Consider the following 20,931-nt stretch of genomic DNA (forward strand, 5'->3'; position numbering starts at 1 on the left):
CATGCCACCACACCACCCCGCATGTATGAGGGCCCGGTGCGACGCTCCGGTGGCATTGCTACCCCCAGTGCCCCCGTCCCGCCTAACCCTGTAGCGTTTGACCACGCGATCTAGCCCTTTGACTTTGCACGGACGGGCTTTGACCAGTGGACCTCCCCACCCGGTTGTGTTAGGTCAGCCCATAGGAACACTCTGGAGCAACATCCGGGCCAGACCCACAGCAAAATCCCCTCCGTGTAGACCCGACGCGTCCGTTTCCCCCCTCCAGGTGCCGGCGGCGGCGCCGTCCGTGAGGGGGGGCACACCCCGGAGCCCCAAGACGGGCGTCTACGCATGCATGAACACTTTCACATATGCATCGGGACCCGTGTGATGTTTCGGTGACATAGCTACACCCCGAATCCCCCCACCAACCAGAATTCCTTCCGTGTCGACCGTTTCCCCCCTCCGTGACACGGCGATAGCGACGTTCGTAACGGGGGGCAATCGATATACCATCGGGTATGTTTTTTAGATAAGGCATAATTATCTTATACAAAAACAAAAACTAAAATAAAATAAAAATAACAAAACAGAGTAAAAATAAAAAAATTAATTAAAATAAACGTGGCAGTCGGCATATCTGTGCACACACCGAGGTTGTCCCACGGATCGATGACGTGGCGTGGCACACGGATCGCTGACGTGACAGAGGGGCCTATGCCGACGGCTTTGCCGTAGGCATACCTCTGCCACAGATATGCCGACGGCCGCCGTTACCGCCCGTCGGCGTAGGATCAACGCCGTCAAATGGTCAGCGCTGACCGGGCAGGTGGGCCCTGGCTATGCCGACGGCCTGTCCTATGCCGACGGGCCCCGTAGGCGTACCTCGGGCGGTCCCGACGGCCTTGTCTATGCCGACGGCCCCATCGGCATAGATGAATGTATGCCGACGGCTTTTCTACGCCTACGGCCTTTCCTTGGCCGTCGGCATAGGTCCATAGATGCCGACGAGTGCCGTCGGCATAGATTTGGCCGTCGGCAACCCTAGTTTTTCTGGTAGTGAAATTGGTTGCATACCAATTTTCGTTTCCAATCACATAAAAGGTTGCCAAATGTTGGCAACTTTGATTTTACCAAATTTTGCTTGTCAAAGATTGATAGCAACCCAATCAGCCTCTAGTTAACGAACAGACCCTGTAATAGTCCGTTGGTTTAGAATTTTCACAATGGCATGGTGGAGGTTTAGTAAATCATTTGACACCAAGTACCATTGAAATTCATGTAAGATTTTATTTCTGAGCTCTAAAAATAAACACTACAATTTGTTTTTGCAATAGATGAACAATTTCTTATAACACCATGCTGAATATGTTTTTAGTTATTTATGAACAACTTTAATTAGTTAACTCTCCGTCGACTGAGCGCTAGTCGCTCCCATAATATGCATGACATGCTCTTAATTTTACGACACTTATATGTTGTCTTACTGTTATTTTAGATCCCTTTGGAAAGATGGAAAAGAATATCCAGGTCAATGACTCGTGGACTCCATCTTCTCACCGCCCGACCGGCCTGTGGCACGTGTCATGCCCCTTCTATGTTTTGACTTTTGAGAGTTTGCATCGGTTGGTCCTAGTGTTTTGAGCCTGCTCACCACATATGCCACATCACTATACTGCCAAAAACTTGTAGGTTGCTCACCACGTATGTGTCATGTGGAATCGGTTGGCCCTAGCTAGTGACGCATGTATGCATCATTTTGGTGATTATAGGGAGAGCAAGGATTAGAGGGAGTATGGACTTAAGTTTTCTAGCGTAGTAAGAATTGTTCATTTTGGAGTTCGGATGATACATGTGTAGTTTAACGTCACATGAATGGTAATCGCTCTATCATGTGACCAGTTGGTGACGAGTAACCAACAATATCAAATGACTTCAAAGAACTGATAGAGCGGTTACCCTGTGACGTCAAACTACACCATGTGACACTTATCATTTGGATAGAACAATCGTTCTACTGTATTTTTTGGTCAAACTAAAAAATAAAGTTAAAATGGTACAAAAGCAAAAGAACAAAAAAATCAACAAATGCATGCCAGCTCTAGGGATCATGAAGGAAAGCTAGTCTAACTTAGAGATGTATTATAGAAAAAGTCTAACTTAGAGATGGTGTTCGACCCAAACTTGAAGAGCTTCTAGAGAACAGGCCTTCCTGAAGTGGCAAAATGATTGACACGACCAGAACATTTACAAAATCCTTCACTAAATTGACATATACTTTTGATCGAGTCTAACATGAACTCATTACATTGACTTCTCATGTAGATCCGCTACTACTCTAGAACACAAGATTATCGTCAAAGGCCGGCAAAACCCTTGTCATGAGATTACGAAAAAAATCAAAGGAGGAGAAAGGCCGGCTCATGGTGCTACTATGTTCCTCCTTCTGTTCCTCTGGAGCTTTCTGTTCCTCCGGAGCTGCCGCATCCTCCTTGTCTTCTGCACCGGCAGTGGGGCATGTGAACGGCTTCTCAAGCAGATTCATGAAGTGCGTGAAACCTTGCCCCTCATTTGCTTGGGTCTTCTTTCTGCACACGAAGCTCCCGTCAAGAGGGTGCAAGATCTCAAAGCTTTCTGGGCAAAATGTACACGAGGTCTTCAAGTGGCTGTGGCGCGGCTTCTTATCTGTCGATAGTAGAGAACAAACGGAAGAAAAACATCTGGTGAGAATCCGAAGAGATGATTGTTTTCTCATGGCGGTTAAGGTGGTGGTCGCTGCTTACCGACGATGGTGCATGTTTCGACGGCCGGCGCGTCGGAGCTGCGGTGGCTGTAGCGCAGCTCCGCGAAGAAGTGCTCGTCGGTGACGGTGTCGCTGACAGTGTTGCGCCTCCGTTTGCCGCTGACGATCTTCCTCCCGCGAGCCACGAAGCTGACGTGGACCCAGATGTGGCCTTCGAAGCCCACGTACGCGGCCATCAATGGCTTGATGGGGACGAACTCCGAGCCCGGGTTGGTGGCGTTGTAGTGGCGGAGGGCGTGGTGGACGTGGCCGATGATGGAGGCGTCGCGCTCCCTGCAAATCGATCCAGACATCACCGTTAGCAAACAGCAATAGGTTGACGGACTCGAAGAGCTAAGCAAGGAGAGAGACGGCCGGATTGGAGTCGGATATCGGAGAACGTACTCTTCGGTGCGCTGACGGCAAGGCGTCGACGCCGGTGGCTTGCCGCAGCCGCACATGGAGCGTTCCTGGAGCGTCTGCTCCTCGCGGTGCAGGTCGTGCACGAAAGCCGGCGGCGGGCCGTCCAGCTTCCGCATCATCACCCGCGCCATCGACGACAGTGCGGATCCCATTGATGACGATGGAAAGATCGAGCGAGTGGGCATCCTCTTCTTTTCTTCCATCGAGCCTCTGGAGAGCTGGGAGCTTGCTAGTAGCCTAAGTCGTCGCAACTCTCGACGGATCTCCAAGAAGTCTCTCTGCTTCGATCGGTATGGTCTAGTGCACCGTGGGTACGTGCGTATATATATTAGGGATCAGACGCAGGGAACATGTGCAACCCGACTCGGCCTGGATCACGGACCCGAGCAACCGAATCCTATGGCAAGTCGGACACCCGAACAAGCACACCCAACCAAATCCTATGGCAAGTCGGACACCCGAACAAGCACACCCGTCCCGTCAACCTTGGCGCTGGCGGTCGAGGAAGTCGTTGCGAGTGAGCGGCGGTGGTGGCTTGCCGGCCGGGTTTATTTATAGTAGAGGTCCGAGATGTTCGTGTGGCCTGATGCTTATTGGCTGGTCACGCCCATGCATGGAGCTAAATCGGCACAACTTCTCTAATACGCTCTTCAATCATTAGCCTTGGTCCTGAGAAGAGAGAAGATTGCATCTTTCCAGGCTCAAGGGCCTTCGTTGATCTGCAGCGCATCCATCAGCGGATCAATGGGGTCGTCGCGCCGGTCCTCCGCCGTCACCGCTGCCGCCCTTGTCCTTCTGCTGCTCCTTGTGTCCACCGGTAAGTAGCTAGGCAAGTCTAGCTTGATCCACGATTGTGATACAGCATATATAGGGGGCATGCTTCCACTAATGTCTTTTTTTGTTGAAAATCACTAACGTTTATTTGTGTGTTATTTGCACGCATGCAAAAATAACAAAACAACAGATGTCATTTATTTTCTTTCAAACTAAAAGCTACAAAAAGTTGTACTCAATTTATGATCTGTGATAATTGTTGGCCTTGCCTCGATGAGGGCTTCAAAACTAGAACCTATGTTTGGTATGTTAAAATGAAATTTCATTGGTTTGAAAAGTTAATGATACACATGATTGTAGGTGATATATTGTAGATCTTTCAATAAAAGAGCAAAACTCAACAAGGAGCAAAAGGAATTGGTGCATAAGAAATAGTCAAGAATCAATGCAAAAATTGAATCAAGTGAGAGTAGCGTGTTTGATTCATTAGATGGTTGGAAATTGAAAGAACGATGAGAAGTACTCCCTCCGTCCCAAAATAAGTGTCTCAACTTTGTAAAATTGAGACACTTATTTTGGGACGGAGGGAGTAAAAGACTGTAACAAGTGGCCAATCATAATTGTGCTAACAAACATGTTGTGTTTCGTATAAAGACTGGGTCCTTTTCGACGAAGGCATGGATAACACCTTTTCTTTATAATGTGGAAAGAAGCTAAGATTATATGCTGCATAACCATTGACTCACTTATACTTATGATTGTACTCCCGACGGACATCCCGGTTATCCATTCGAATAATTAAGGCAAGATATAAGCTCAGTTTTAAGTTATTGTATCCTTTGTACTCCCTGATGTTATAACTCCTCAACTTCAGGAACGGTATTATGTCACTCCGGCCAACTCTCGTAGATTCATTATGACACAATGCTCTCCTTTAGGCCCATAGAAGGTGAGGTGCAATCAACATTTGCACATCGCCATTAGAGAATTACACCACCATATAATCAGGCATCAACCTTTATTGCAATTCATATGGGCCTTAAAATTGGTTTTTTCCCGTGTCCTGAGGAAGGTACTGAATTACTAACGGGTCACGGACATGTTTATTTTTAGGGGCGTATTAATATGGATAATAATCCAAATGTATAATATTTCATCAATAAAACAAAAGCCTTCAACTAAAAGATATCAATTAACACCAGAAAATGATTACGAGGAACCGATCTACACCAATTGCATATGGATGATAGTGGAGATGGAGATGGGGATGTTGTTGTAGATACGGATGGTACGAATGATGATGATCCCCCATGTTTCCTTGGTATTGGTAACAACGATTGTTGTAGATACGGATGGTACAAATGATGATGATCCCCCATGTTTCCTTGGTATTGGTAACAACGATGGCGACGAATTTCCCTGTCGGAGGTGGCCTAATCAATAGAATCAGCCCTCGGGGGAGAAACTAGTGTTCCCTAGCAGCCGTCGCCGCCTCAAAAGACTACGCAAAAAATATCATGTCTCTTGAGTACAAAGGGGGTAATCCCAGTGTTTCCATGGTATTAGTGGTCGATGGTGACGAATTTCCCTGGCCTTAGGTGGAGTAATCAACATAATCAGACCTCCAGAAGAGAAACCAGGGTTCCCTAACGTCCACCGCCACCTCAAAAATTTATGTGAAAAAATGGCATGTCTCTTGAGTGCGAAGGCGGTACCCCTCAAAAGGAGAGACGAAGGGGGATCTAAGTGGGTCGTACAGCCATGTCACACATCCTCCTTCATGGGCCACATGAGCCCACCTCATGGGTCTCCTAGGCCTTCGTGTGCTGGGCCCACTTGGTTCTGCTCCTTTTCCTACATGTTGTTGAATTTTTTCTTTAGTCCTGGAAATGTCTTTTCATTTGTGTTCTTCTCCAATTTTCTTGTCTAGCAAGGCTTTCGGGCCCCTCCAATGCAATTCTGAAAATGCATGGAAAATAGAGATACAATAAAGTAACGGTGGTTGAATAGCCATGATAATGGAGAAAATTATCTTATAAAATTGTGATGCAAAACACATGTATCATTTACTACTGAATGATTTGTACAGTTGACCTGACATTATCACCATCAACATATTTGTCTTGTTTAAGAGATTAGCGGGTAAGTTTTGCCCCTACATGTGTCACCATGTACCTTTCAACACTTACACGTGTAAGCGCTAAGTTATGGAGATGTGCTACAATGATGACACTACTAGCTAGGTAGTGGCACTTAATTTGGATAAAGAGTTTACCACCAACATGCTACTGTCTTTGCCATAAAATTTACCAGGTGGTGTAGTTATAATGATGCTTAGTGTTTGTTATGTCATATTGGTGTGGTGATGTACTTCTAGTCCATGGTGATAAAGTTACCACAATGCATGGTGATAATGTACTTCCTGTGGTAGGTGATAACTTGTTACGCATAAAAATCGTCTGCATGGTATATTGTTTAGAACATATTTAATAATATAATAGACATTCTATTATTATGTTGTTCATGTATTGCATATTGTTTGGTCAAATTTATTAGGTGATATAGTTATGTTGATGGTTAGTATTAGATACCACTATAACAATAATGTATGAGACTGTGTGGAACACCATGAGGGCGACATAATTACCACATTGTCTAGTAAAACTTGTCACCATGGTAGTAAAAGGGTGCATGATAACTTGTTACAAAATTGATACGTAACTGATGTGTGATGCATGGTAACAAAAGGGTCAAAGATTTTTTTTTGTGGAAACATATCCAAGTGCGGTCTACTTTCAAATCCATCATCGATATTAATCCACTTGTAGAAAAAATATTATGAATCTGGCATATGATTTCATCTGCATAACATTTTTATCGTTTAAAATTTATTGATATCACCAATTTTGTTTCTTCCATGTGTGGCCTTATCAAGTATACTTCTTTCTTTGTGCGCATTTAGCTATCTGATTCCCGCATACAACATTCTAAGATCATGCAAACCTGAAATTAATGCTTCATCCCAAGGACACACACAAATACACAATTTACGTATAATTATAAATAAATAGATAGATAGATAAACTATACTTGTTTAACAATTGTTGCACTTTTCTAGATAAACATGTCTAAAAAATAATTTGATGCATGATTGTATTGTAATTCTTCCTTGTAGAGGTGGTTATAGCCCAAGGATACAATAGAAAGGTGTGCTCAAAGCCGAGCAAGAGGTACAGGGGTCCATGCTTCATTAGCATTGATTGCAAACTTGAATGTGTCAAGGAAGGGCTCCCTCGAGGACATTGTAGTAGTTTCGCCGGTCAATGCCTATGCAGCCAAAATGGATGTTGAATAGAAATATACATTTTTAGTTTGAGAAAGACAATTTAATCAAGAAGAAATGATTATTCGATATGATGTATTGTATTTCTATTAAGAGTATATATATATATATATCTTCATTGCTCTTCAAATCAGCATATGAAGACCAGGTCATCGTAGTTTGTTGGTCCACCAATAAGATAGCTCATGGACAATGAATTCAGACCCAAATTTATGCATAAGTAGAGTAAGATGGTTGCGGTCCGTGTTCAAGTTGATATGGGTTGGTATGCCACAAAGTAAGTGCATATTGAATGTAACATATCAATGACTGTGATATGTGGGGATTATTGCATGGTTCATTTAGAAATTGCACGATGTTCATATATATTTTGTATCATGGGGTATCTTGAATAAAGATTTTATATAGGCCATGATGTCGAACTAATCACATACCTCATGAACGGTCTGAAACTGTGCATCATCAAGGGCAAAGCTAGATAAAAATAACTCAGGTGTACAATTTAGGAATCGACACAGCGTCATATAGTTTCAACCAAAAATATACTGGCAATAATGTGATTGATAAGTCTTGCAGTAGAGAATTCCAAACAAAACAAATGGCACGCCATATGCTAAGAAAGAAGGGATGATTAATCTTATCAAAATAAATACAAAAGACAACCGGTACTAGAAAATATATCATCCAACCTAGAATCCTTCGTAACCTATAAAATTGACATAGAGACATCGAATATCCCCTGAATGGCGTACCCTGCAACATACTGAGTAACTTGGGTTAATCACAAATGTTTCACCAGCGGGTCACGGCCCCGAAGATATAAAGATATTGCCAAAACAAGGTCTCGAGACATTAATCATAGTAAGCTAGTAAAATTGTTCATATTTGTCCATGGTTGCCAAGAGCCTACAAAATAACTATTAGACCACAGAATATATCAAAACTTTAAACAAAGCCCGAAAGCGCTTAACTCCAGCAGCGGCACCAGAAAAAGTTTGATGGCATGCAAGTGCATAGGGTTTACTTGTAGCCTTTTCGAAGTAAGAGTATTGATCTCACACGAAGCACAAGAATTGAACTTTGTCCCTTATAGAGATTTATGGAAATGTGCCTGCAAGTTAGTTGTAGACATTTATGGAAATGTGCCTGCAAGTTACTTGTAGACACAATGTAAAATGAGGTGGAAATATAAATAGCATAAAAGAAGTAAAAGAGCACAACGAGGTGGATAAAGCGATAAAACCAACAAGCTGATTGATGCATTCTCGGGGAGTTTGGAATTCCCATTGGTATGTGTATAACGTAACATATGTGATTGCCTAGTTCTAACTTGGGTGCTTGAGCCACTCTTGATGTTTGTAATTGGGCTGATCTGAGTACAATATGTGTTATACTCGAAGTAGAATTCGTACCACGCACGCCACTACCGTAGTTTTCGCACTCCACTCTCACTAAGGTAATTAAGGGTTCCCGTGGACTCGGCACACGGGGAAGAACAAGAGGCGCACATTGGTATTTTGCATTACATGCCATAGCAAGATGATGTAACTTTTCAACAAGAGGCGCCAAAACAGAACAAGTTGATGAAGATTAACTAGCCATCGATGATGAGGATGAGCAACTCCAAGAAGATGCACAATAGGAAGTGTCCTACACCACGTACGCCGATATCAACAATCTCGGGGGCTCCATCAACAACATGAGCAAGCTTGTCGCGTCCCTTCAAGACACGTCCGTGACTATGGCCAACAACTTCTCCGAATGGAGCCAAGGATGGTTTCCGTACTACCCGCTGCCATAATATCTCCCTAAGTTTGGCCTTTGCAAAAGCTTAAACTTGGGGAGGTTACTTCCACGTCTACGTCAAGATATGGCAGAATTTATTATTAAGTTGTAATGGGGTTGTACTTCAGTTGGCTTGGCTTCAAACACTCGTGTTGGCACTTTACTTTTTGGTTTGTTTTTCTTTTTGCTAGTTGCAAATTCTTTTGCAAGCTAGCTTTGAAACACCCAAAAACTAAAAAAATAGAATAATTTTTCTTTTGCTTTGCTCTTTTCCTTTTGCCCTATATTTTGTTTGCATTCTTGTTTATATTTACACAACAAAGTTGATCTACGCCAGGCAATGAGGAACTTATCCTTAAGGAAGAGAAGCATGGAAATTCATGATCATGAAGATATGTCCTACGACTTCCGCCTTTTGCACTTGAATTACTTAGAATAATCATAGTTGTATTATGTGTGAAGTATTCAAGTGGGAGTAAGTCTTGATAGTTAAAACAAAAGTTGTGTTCTTGTAGATAAAATAATTTAGTAATATGTGTTCTATTTAATCTAGATAATCAAACTTGTTGTGAGACTAGTTTTTTAAAGAAAGGGATATTAACAAAGAATAACCATGCATATGAAAAAGTCTCTAGAACTTGGGTGTTGAGAAAATTTGTAGGGAAGATGATATTAGCGATACTCAACCCCATAGTGTTAAATTTAATAGACTCAATACGACTTGTGGATAAAGTTGTCTAGAGAAACCAAGTTGAAAGGAGATCGAGATTATGTCAAAATATGGTTTTGCATTTTTACATGGTGCTTCAACTTCTCGCCTATGTCATGGTCTTGTCACTATATATGTGGTTACGTGTGTAAATGTGCGTCACCTCTCTTGATGTTATGTTGAGAACTACATTGGCAAATGAACGATCCATGTGAGTTTCAACTCGGATATCGATTATGAGTTTGTTAAAGTTCGTAGTGGTAACACTAAAGCGAATATTATCCGGCTTTCTCTTGAAGGATGTGTGTATGTGGAAGCGAGTACTAATCGCAAGAGCTCGAAAGAGACAACATATTGGCCCATAGTACTCAAACTTAAGCCACAACGATACCCTATGCATGTATCAATTCTTTGGCATAATCCCATCACTGGACAACGAAAGTTTCAACAAGCAATGGTTGAAAGAAGTGGTTGAGAGCATTGATGAGGAGACACTTGTGGGTGTTAGCGAGTTACTCTAGTGTCGTGTTGTCTTTACATACCTTTCACTCTCGTAATTTATGTTTTGATTGCTCAAGAAATAAAATTCCCTTCCGTTGTTCCTGTAAAAAAAAGTGTTGAGCTACTTCAATATTTTCTATAGTGGAGCAAGATTTTTGTGTTAATTATATTTTCTACACTAACACTTTCATAATAACCATGCCACCGCTATAGAGCAAAGGGCTATCTAGGCATATCGATCGTAAATAACCTTCTCGTTATTACAATTTAAACAACTGAGTTCCTTACGATTTTGGTTTCTATCTATGTTGCTCGAGAGCAATCAAGGTTTAAGCTTGGGGAGTTTGATGAGTGTACTTTTTATGCTCATCACACTTTTGTTTAACCCGGTTTATCTTATTAAATCTGAGATATTCCCTCTGATATTGCCACTAATGATTAATGAATGCAAGAGATTGTGAAATCCTCTCTTTATTTTGTTTCCATAGGAAAAGAAGTCATACAAGAAAAGAAGCAAAATGGAGAAATAAGAAATTAAATGGGATACGCACAAGAACAAACAAAGAGCAAGACAGCGTCTGGCACCGTGGTGTCCAACCCTCCAACTTATATGAAGGGATCCATACCAGAATCGCGAAGGAGCATCGCCAGAAACCTCAATCTCTGCAACAGAAGCCATTCACAAATCCTAGCTTCCAACATTTCCCATCTCATCTCCATAGCCACCACCACGACAATCCACCTTAAAGATGGCCATACTTGTAGGCAATACACTTTAAGACATATTATCAACAAAATTTTCATCTTGATGTCTTGTTCTGTGATTTTATCATGTGACCCGGTCGCCGTGTGTGATAAATTTGGTAAGTCAATGGGTAGAGGCATAACCTTGCAACCGGATGTGTTTGTATGAGGGGTCGATGAATGACTTTGAATGAACGTCATGTATGTGTAAAATAAAATTGTATCGCAGTTATCTCTTGTCTCTCTGACGTTCTTCGACCTTGCAGGTACCCATTATCCCAGAGTTCAATCAACGAGAGGTTAGGAGCATGGAGGAAGTGGAGCGCTATTCTGAACATGAGTGACTGAAATGTTTAGTACGGTAGCATGAAGCCAACCCTTGGGGATACATGAGGTCTAGTCATTGAACGACCAATGCTTTTGTCTGATTTATCATAATAACCAGGGTAACCTTGTGTGATGGATAGGGCCCACGGCTGGAAAACTGATTCTTGATGCAGGCGTGTTCCGGTGAAGACGTAATCTAGACCACAATCCCCACTTCGAGTCGTTGCAAGCACATCTTAACGGGTGTCTTCCAGAGCAAAAATTAAGATCATGAAGAACCCAATCAGAAACATATGGTTGTAAGAATCAAGTCCTCATACTGTTTTTATTATGAGTATCTTAGTAGCAAAGGTGATGACGATCCAGTCTAAAAACTATAATTTGATTCTCTCACAAAAACTTTGTAGAAACCCTTGTCACAAGTGCACATCCTCTTGTGGGTTCAATAGATCAGGGTCACATTTTACAGAAGAGGGACCCTTTTTGCTATTCATTATCGGATCACTAAAGGGACTCATCAACCATACATGTAGCTATTATGTATCTCTATAGGACAACAAAGTAAGTAAAAGCAAGCTAGTAAAAGGTAACATATACAGTCATGCTTTCAAACTGACTCTGGAACAAGAGTTGCCTACTGGAGACGTGTCGATCTAGCTCAAAGAAGGCAATGGCGCTGCCGGTCATGTGGTTGGGTGCACCCGTGTCCATGTGCCACTTGACCTCCTTCTCCTTTCCCTCAGCGCCAAGGAAAACCTTGGTGCGCTCCTCGTTGAGGTGGATGACTCGACGCCGCACTCTGATGTGGTTTGCTGCATGGGCGGAGTCGCGACCTGAGCTATGAGAAGTGCAGGCTCTTCGTCCTCAACCTCGGGAACCAGTGCCATGTCGATAGCCTCGTCCTGCTCCTTGTCGTGGCATTCACGGGCCCAAATAGCCCTTGATGCCACAGTACCAGCAATTGTCGTTGTGCTTGGTCCGGCCTTGCCGCCACCGGGGCACGCTCGCCCTGGCCCTTCCCGTGTTGCTTATTACCAACATTCGAGCCGTCACTTGAGGAGTCGTTCTGCTCGTGGCATCCGGCACGTGCTCGCCACTCCTCGGTGAGCGGCAGCTTGGTGCCTTCCTCCTCCTCGGTGTCCAGCTCATAGCGCTCCTCTGCCGCCTTGAAATGGCACACGATCTCCTTGATCGATCCCGTATCTAGATCAATGAGGTTGTCGATGGACACCACGAGCTACAAGTAGCGCTTGGGAACGATACCGGGCCACTTCTGCATGATCTTCTTATTGCTGATAGGATCATCGAGCTCGCACCTTACATTGTCACCATGACCGATCATCACAGGGACCAAAACTCAAGGCTTTGATGCCACATGTTAGTCTTGGCTCAAGCTCACATGAGATAAAACTAGAGAGGGGGAGAAAGAGACGATGATTCCGTGTCGTGTTCAACCTACAACTTTTCTTCTACTTTCTCTATTTATTCAGCGATTATACAATGCTCTGAAAACAAAAAACTAGGCCACGTCCGAGTCGTGAGTGCTGCCACCCATCCCAGCACTCCTCACACGCCACCTTACATCGTTGCCATGACTGTTTAGATGTCGTGCCATCCCATGATCCGATCAGGGCGATCAATGATCAACCTAACAACTTAGGACCAAGTCGTAGCTAGGTTTTTTCTGCTATTAACAATTTAACTGAAGAACACTCACGAAACTGAATTCTAACAGCTACAACTATGACACTTTTTTTTAAATGGTCACCAAGGGGGAAGGCTCCCCACCTGGATATATTTCAAAGTGGCCATAATGTCATGAGATTAATCTCGTTTATAAGGAAAACCGGTGCAGAAACATAAACAAGTTGAACCCGTTTATAAGAGGAACCACGCCAAAGAATTGTACAACAAGGGTAGAAGAAGAAGAGAAACAAAAAAACAATGGACATCCAAGGCAAGGCACGCCTAGCTAGAAAACAAAGGACATCGCCACAAGGCATAAGTAGACGAGGGGAGTCGTCAAGGGATCACAATACCAAAACTTGACAAGCAGCCTAACGCACCAGACTGGCGTGCGTATCAGGCACCATGGCACAACAGAGGAGCATCCACATCAACGAGTGACTAGCACGGACCTTGACAGGGCACTCTGCCAGGGAAAATCAGGAACGATTAGCAGGTTAGAGAAGCATCTTGCGGCGTCATTGAGCAAAGATGAACCGAGACAGCGCCAAGAGCACGAAGCTCGCCGCACCACAATGGCAGAGACGACATCGAAGAACACCACCACAGAGGAACACATACCACCACCGACCCATCGGGTTGCACCACCACCACGAACATCCCCGCCGCAACACCCACACGTCAACCAAGCAGACCCCCAGAGGATGCCTTCAAGAAGGGTCGGGACGTCGGATGCGCCGCCATCAACCGCTCCAGGAGGACCTGGGCTAGGGGTTTCCCCCGAGGTCTCAACTTCCATTTTCATCTGACCAAGCAAGGTGAGCCTTGAACGTTGGTTGTCTGGTCGCCACCAACAACACCATGTAAAGGGGAGATGTGTCATACAGGAACGAGGTGGTCCAAAGAGGATCACACCCCGCTAACTCGGCTTCGGATGGCAGAATCGAACCGAATCCAAGGAATGACCGAGCCAAGATGACGTTGGCAGGGCCAGAACGCCGCGATCAATCCCTAAGGTGGATGCCCCACCGCGACTTGACACACCTCCTTCAACCACATGCAATTACAAAAGCTATCATTTGGGTCTTCACAATGACGCCTCCAAGGAGGAAGTGGTGTCGAGGACACACCACTACCATGGCGCCATCTGAACCGGCAAGGCCGATCATAGGTTTTCACCTGGATACCATGAAACAAGGCAGCGATGGCGCCACAAGCTCCATGGTAGCACCTCCACGAGGAAAACGATGGACACCCGTTGCCGCCAGCATCGGCAAAACCGATGTGGGGTTCTCACCCCAAGCAAGTGCAAATCCCCACCACCGGGACAACAACCGTACCTTCGTGTGTAGCCCAGCTCTGTCAGACCCCTGCTGAAGCGTGCGAGCAGCCGTAAGAGCAACTCCAACCGGCCTACCCAAAGGGGCGGCGATTTTGTCCACCATTTGTCCATTTGGGTCTGCCCGGCGGACACCCATGTCTACTTTCATGTTTGGGTCGACGCTTGCGCCCAGCGTTGGCCCAAGCCATTTTTGAGGCCGCATGAAAATATACCGCAAATATATGTCTGCAAGTTTGAACTCAAATTCTTTGTATTTTCGTATGACCCACTGTAGTGATCTTGTTGTAATGTAGGAGTATATGTAAATTTCTATGTATGGGAATATATATGTCGCATGTCCAACTTCAGATATGAAAATATATTAGCCAGGAATCGGGTATCTTTACTGGTAGATTGTTGTTTATGTGAATGCGTCCTCGATGTGGCAATGAAATTAATGGTTTGAGGCCGTCTGCAGATGGAGCAAAACTGGGGTAGGATTCAGAAAAATACTCATGATAATGGAGGGGATGGTTCATCTTCGAGAACCAGGAACAAGATCCATTGGCTGGACCAACAGTGCACATGACAATGAAGAACATGGTAGTGGCAGACAGTTTTAGATCATCAGACTCTGTGTGCTACTTACGTGCGGTGCATTTATAAAAAAAAAATTGTTTTATCAATGCATCGAGACCTTATAACTTTTCTTCTCAGTTACAGTACCAGCTAGTGTCACCGTGCCTGGCGGCCGGTTTCCTCTCCTACTAGTTGAACGCGGTGCAGTCTCGTCTGATCTCCCCGTCCCCGCCGCTCTTCACCCCGACCCTCCCGAGCTTCACCATGGCCTCCTTGAACGCCTCGAAGAAGAGCGTCTGGTTCCCGGCGAACCCCTCCACGGCCGGCCGCGACGCGGCGCCGTCGTGCAGCGCCTGGTCGGAGGCGAACAGCCCCAGGCCCGCGGCCAGGTTGGCGTAGTATTTGTTGTCGAAGACGGTGGGCGTGACGGGGTCCATGTCGACGGCGATGGTCGGGTCGACGTCCGGCGGGCACGCCGCCATCAGCTGCCGCGCGTACGACGGGCTCAACGACGGGTCCACCGCGCCGTGCCGGTAGAGCCGGCCGGCGAAGCGCTCGCAGTGGGAGAAGCCAACGGTGTGCGCGCCCGAGAGCGCGACCATGTCGCGCACGGCGAGGCCGTTGCCGTCGAACAGCGCGGTGATGGCGTCCGGCTGCATGTCTGGGCCCGGTAGCCTGCCCGTGACGTCGCCGGCCTTGGAGACGAGCCCGTCCAGCCGGCCGAGCTCCACCTTCCAGCTCGGGCCCGACGACTGCCATTGCCGTGCACCGGCACAGGGATCAGATCAGAGAGAGACATTGTCAGGGACAGACAGGACACGACAGGAGGTGCAATTTAAAACATGGCATGGTTGAGATATATTAGTATAGAGCGTGATTGATCGCTGGTACCATGGAGACGACGTCCCGGGCGGCGAGGGCGAGGATGTCGGCACAGGAGACGACGCCGGGGCATGCCTTCTCGACGGCGGCCTTGGCGCGCACGACGGTGTCGAAGCCGTCGCCGGCGAGGGACTGGTTGTCCGGCGCGTCCTTCTCGGCGTCGTTGCTGCTTGACGCGATCATCACCGACGCGTCACAGCCCTGCCCAACAAAACATACCACCGCACCGCATGACCATGAGCAGTAAAAAGGTAGATCATCATCCTCAAACGACGTGGACCACGTGGTTGGCCACGTCGGACGCGGCAAAGCGGCCGGGTTGACAGGGAGGTCGTGCGGTCACATGGCCGAAGCGACGGGCGCGCGCGTGATCGCGGGAGCCGATCGAGCGAGCTTTGCCCACTCGCAGCCAGCAATTATCTGCCACTCTGTCTGACCTGATCTCCACCTAACCTCTTCTCACTGAGAAAAGTACTACTCATCAAGTGCAAAATGCTCTCTGCTTTGCTGGGACAGGCAGATTAATCAGCCAATTGCACTGTGATCTACTGTACTCAGGATGGGACCAATCAGTGCCTGGCCAATGGCTAATGGGGTCAGTGGGTCGCATCACTAGTGCAGGCAGGACAAGCTGCTCGTGCCGCTGAGCTGGAAACCGGAAAAGCAGCTGGCTGCCTGCAAGTTGCAGGTGTTTGCAATCTGCAAATGCAACTAGCTGCGACCGGAAGAAATCCCCTCTAGGCTCTAGCAGTGACGAAATCATGGAAGTTTACAGGGAAGAAAAGAATCCGATTCCAGAGAGGGTTGAGAGGAAGCAATGATGCGTGGATGGATCGATCTCAGCGGCGGGCGGCGGCTCACCTGGACGAAGCAGTCGTGGAAGAAGAGCCTGAGCGTGGCGGGGACGGTGACGAAGGTCGCCCTCACCTTCCTGGCCACGGCCGACCGCACGATCGACTCCACGCGCGGGCACGTCCTGCGGTAGTGGTCCGGCGACAGCTTCGCCTCGCCGCCGGACGCCGCCGCCACCACCACCACCGCCGTCACGGCGAGCAAGCAGAAGCAGCTGCCCCTTCTCCGCTGCTCCATGGCCCTGGCCCTGGCCCTGGAGCTCAGCCGCTCAGAGGTGCGGTGCTTGCGCGTGCGTGTTGGAATCGAATTTTGGTTTCCCGTGGGGAGAAGGCAGCTATAGCTACAAGCTGCTGCTGCCTCACTGGTCACTCTAGCTACAAGTGAGTGACAGTGAGAGGCGGGCCAGGGGACAGCCAAGATGGGCCTCCCTATGTATACAGCTTTCCTCTCTTCTTCTTTTTTTCTACTGAGAATTATTATAGAGATGATGATGATTGAGCTGAGGATAATGGAAGCTGGAAGCTGTATTATCTGCAATACGATTTGATGAAAGATATTATTCCCAGAGGATTTGTTCGTCAGTTATGCGAACCATTTTTAAAAGCGCGTAGATGACACTGGAAAGGGATATATTCCTGGCTCGATGCAGTGAGAGAGAGACGGCCATGCCAAGTTGCCAATCATGTTGGACTTTTCAAATCATCATCAGTCTGAGAAGCTGTGGAGCCAATCAAATCTAGAGAGAAGAGGAATTGTGAGTTAAGTGAGGCTGGGCTGCACATGGGTTCCAACTGTTTCTTCTCCTTGGATTTGGCACCGTCTGACGATTGAGATCTCTTGTAAGTCCAGGCAATCAGATCAAGGAATCATACCAGAATCACAAGATTGGATAATTCAAACTAAATTATCTCTTTATCATTGGAAACATGGCCTGTGTTTGCCATATAAAGGGTACTGAAGCAGACTAGCAGGTCTGGGCTGGCAGTCCACTCCTTTCAGTTCAATCCAGCCATTTTTTGTTGTTCAGAGGGCTTGACAACAAAAGGATCCCCCTATTTATTTTATATTTACCAAAAAAATTCACTTCAACTTTCCCAAAACATAAAATTAGGAGCCCTCGAACCCGCGACTTCTGGCGTGACAGACCAGCACTGAACAGAGCAAACCTCAACCGATGCGGCCAAAGAGCTTTGTTGTTTGATCTTCATGTTTCAAACATTTTCATAATTGTGCCACGAAGCGGTTAGCGCATACTACTCCCTCCGTTTCTAAATATAAGTCTTTTTCGAGATTTCAATACAAACTACATACGGATGTATAGACATATTTTAAAGTGTACATTCACTCATTTTGCTCCGTATGTAGTCCCTTATTGGAATCTCTAAAAAGGCTTATATTTAGGAACAGAGGGAGTAGTATGCAAGTGTTGACGGATATCATAGCTGAACTGAAACTCAGGAGGGCAACTAGGAACACAGAAGGCACTCTAATGCTGCGCCATACTGTGTCATCCAAATTACAAAATCCTCGAAGAAAAAAACTCATGAATATCTGAACAGGGTGTACAACATCCTGAAACCACACACTGTAGTAATGAAGTCCAGTCGGGTTGGTGAGTGTGAGGAGAGCTAGAGGTAGAAATTAGACCCTAGATGTACCCAGCTTACGCTCGAAGAGGCGTCGCAGCAAGTAGACCTGCACAGCACTGGCTGCAATAAGGGCAGCTGATTCGAGGAGTGCCTTGTGAATTGCCCTCGTGCTCATGTTCTCATTTACTGCATCACAATAGATAAGGAAAATATTACGCCTTTAGCAACTATGCCTTTTATGGTGATTTCAAACATGCAACAGAGAGTAAATAAAATTTTGGCGTGACAGCAGAAATTAGTTAGACATCGGGGAGAAAGACTGCAAATGTGCAATGGAAGAACTCTGCAAGAAAAATGATGTCGATACAAAATATAACATGCCACGCATGCTCACGATCCTAGTTGTGGAGTACCCAGTGGCCCCCGAAGTTCAAAACTGGCCATCTTTTCAAGTTGGTAAATGGTATTAACTGTTGCTGAAGTTGATTGTGCTGGCACCTTCAGACAAGATGAACAAATAGCAGGCTGGAGCACCTAACAGTGCTAAAAATTATTTTTCATTAAGCATCAGGAGAATCGCACATTGGCCAATGGTTACAGGTTACAGGTTACAGCTCAGCGGTGCTATTCGGATAAAAGAGAAAGAGGAAGACAAGAGAGCCTTAAAATATTACAATGCACTAGTAGTTACAAGTTACAAGAGAGAATGTGAGAGGAGAAACTTACATATTGCTTGGCGGTCTGTTTGGGCAGTTAGCCAGTGCTGTTCAAACAGAACGTTATACAGATCTTCATCCAACTTTCTTATTTGTTCAAACAAAGGACCAAAATGCTCTGCACCATTTTTTCAGAACAAAGGAATTAGTGGTGCACACACTGGTCTCTGCACCATTTGATGTGCATGAGAGAGAGAGAGAGAGAGAGAGAGAGAGTTTACCATCTTTGGCATGCTGGTCAAAATATGAAAAATGACCAACATGCACATCAAAGTCCACAGTTTCATGATACGGGGACTTATTGGTGAAGCAGAAACGGTGGACACCTCTCTTCTGAACTATGAATTCGAACTTATCACTAACCTTGGCACGAGAATCATGGACTTGATTGCCATTAGGGTCTTTCACCTGCAATAAATCATGACTGAATCAGTTTCAGTGGATGTGACTTGCAGAAAATCTCTTAGTAAAAGAAGGATACAGATAAACTACAAAAATAATGACAGTTAGCCAGTTATCGTTCCCTGCCAACAACAAGCACATATTTCACCATGCTAAAGTTAATGGAGTAATGCACATAGGGAGAAGAAGACCTTACCACGAGATCGACACCATCCTTGCTATAGTGCCATGGAGTGTCTGCCTTGATCACAACAAATGATACATGAACTGTATCCCCTTCATAATCAACATTGTGAGAGAAGCACTCTCCCCTGTCCATCACAAAGCGAATAGCCACGGCATGGCGCAAGAAAGGCACGAGGCAGAGGACCAAGAAATAACCCAATCTCAAGCCCCTCACGTCCATCATCTGACTGGCAGAGACAAAATTGAACAAGTTAGACCCTGTCCAACTACGATTGGGACATTATCAAACGACTGCAGTCCAACTACATGAGGCCATTCATGACAGTTGGATTAGCGCTTCTCAACTCAAAACTCTGACAACCTAGGGCACCGAACTGGAGACCAACATAGAGCATCTCCTTCTCAGATCCACACGGATCCATGACTTCAAATCCACACGAGTACATGACTACATGCCAATATTACAACATTGCACTAGCTATTGTGACATTAAGGTGGTCCTCTAGGTATGAGAGTTTACCCTGAAAAAACCGCACACTCTGAAAATTAACAAGTGAATTAACGCATCAGATTTCAGGCGATTGCTTCATTCACAGGATAGATGCACAAGTACAAATTTCCACATCACTGGAAAAATACCGATGAACAAAACTGGCGCAAAAATACCGATAGATACAGACAGATACGCGTAACCTAGGGTAAGAGTTAAACCACCTTCCCATCTCCAAAACTGGGGCACAAGCGCAAGGAGCCAAGCATTCCCGCTAGATCTAGACGGCGCTCCCAGGAAACAAAATCAGAGGGCGTCCACCCTCTCCGTGAATTTCAGGCAGCGAAATGAGAAACCAGTAGTGTACAGAAGGCGCGCGCACCACGGCATCCGAACAACGACGGGACGGAACTCGGACTACCCCGAGAAATCCCACGAATCGGGCGGGGAGAGAGGGCGATTTCCTCCCAAAAAAATAAATCGAATTGCCAACGCGAGCTGTCCCGCGGGGCTGATCGATCGATTCAGAGGAAGGGGAGGGGATCGATCCGGGGTGGCGGCGGCGAAATCGAAACGCGCGTGTTGAGAGATTGGATGGATCGAGCTGACCTTGGGCGAAAGCGGTTCCGGGGGATCTCCGGCGGGGGTGCGGAGGAGGAGTTTCGGTGGGGAGAAGAGCGCAGCGCACGAGAGGTTTTCTCTGCCTTTTGTTGGGTTTACGTGTTTTTTTTTTTTGAGGGAATTTTGTTGGGTTTACGTGACTTGTTCGTCCGGGCATTCCCAGTAATGGCGTCATGCACGGGCTCGGCCCGTATAGAGATTAACTTTTTTACCGGACCCGGATATAGATTTTTAGGG

At 46.0% G+C, this 20,931-nt stretch overlaps 3 protein-coding genes and 1 long non-coding RNA gene across 5 annotated transcripts; 1 reads left to right on the forward strand and 3 right to left on the reverse strand.

Moving 5' to 3' along the window:
* Nucleotides 1–2,116: 2,116 nt before the first annotated feature.
* LOC123116506 (uncharacterized) lies at nucleotides 2,117–3,467 on the reverse strand. Its single transcript, XM_044537458.1, has 3 exons — nucleotides 3,170–3,467; nucleotides 2,766–3,058; nucleotides 2,117–2,667 (listed from the first exon to the last, which is right to left on the reverse strand). Exons 1-3 carry the CDS (start codon nucleotides 3,388–3,390, stop codon nucleotides 2,321–2,323), a joined length of 861 nt encoding a protein of 286 aa, XP_044393393.1. The 5' UTR covers nucleotides 3,391–3,467; the 3' UTR covers nucleotides 2,117–2,320.
* A 324-nt stretch (nucleotides 3,468–3,791) lies between these two features.
* Nucleotides 3,792–7,375, forward strand: LOC123116507 (uncharacterized). Its single transcript, XR_006457095.1, has 2 exons — nucleotides 3,792–4,004; nucleotides 7,137–7,375. It is a non-coding gene; the product is annotated as an uncharacterized lncRNA (long non-coding RNA).
* A 7,502-nt stretch (nucleotides 7,376–14,877) lies between these two features.
* On the reverse strand, nucleotides 14,878–17,117 carry LOC123112586 (peroxidase 55). The gene is made up of 3 exons (XM_044533618.1): nucleotides 16,700–17,117; nucleotides 15,848–16,039; nucleotides 14,878–15,708 (listed from the first exon to the last, which is right to left on the reverse strand). The coding sequence occupies exons 1-3, from the start codon at nucleotides 16,925–16,927 to the stop codon at nucleotides 15,145–15,147; spliced, it is 984 nt and encodes a 327-aa protein (XP_044389553.1). The 5' UTR covers nucleotides 16,928–17,117; the 3' UTR covers nucleotides 14,878–15,144.
* Nucleotides 17,118–18,133: 1,016 nt separating this feature from the next.
* LOC123112587 (transmembrane emp24 domain-containing protein p24beta2) lies at nucleotides 18,134–20,816 on the reverse strand. 2 transcript variants are annotated; one of them, XM_044533620.1, is made up of 5 exons: nucleotides 20,683–20,816; nucleotides 19,594–19,810; nucleotides 19,217–19,403; nucleotides 19,006–19,113; nucleotides 18,134–18,465 (listed from the first exon to the last, which is right to left on the reverse strand). In XM_044533620.1, exons 2-5 carry the CDS (start codon nucleotides 19,804–19,806, stop codon nucleotides 18,332–18,334), a joined length of 642 nt encoding a protein of 213 aa, XP_044389555.1. In that variant the 5' UTR covers nucleotides 19,807–19,810; nucleotides 20,683–20,816; the 3' UTR covers nucleotides 18,134–18,331. The 2 variants fall into 2 exon arrangements, with proteins under 2 accessions (XP_044389555.1, XP_044389554.1); XM_044533619.1 differs by having other exon boundaries at nucleotides 19,594–19,806; nucleotides 20,683–20,789.
* Nucleotides 20,817–20,931: the final 115 nt, after the last annotated feature.

This window comes from Triticum aestivum, chromosome 5B (genome assembly GCF_018294505.1).
Source record: "Triticum aestivum cultivar Chinese Spring chromosome 5B, IWGSC CS RefSeq v2.1, whole genome shotgun sequence".
Lineage (NCBI taxonomy): Eukaryota > Viridiplantae > Streptophyta > Magnoliopsida > Poales > Poaceae > Triticum > Triticum aestivum.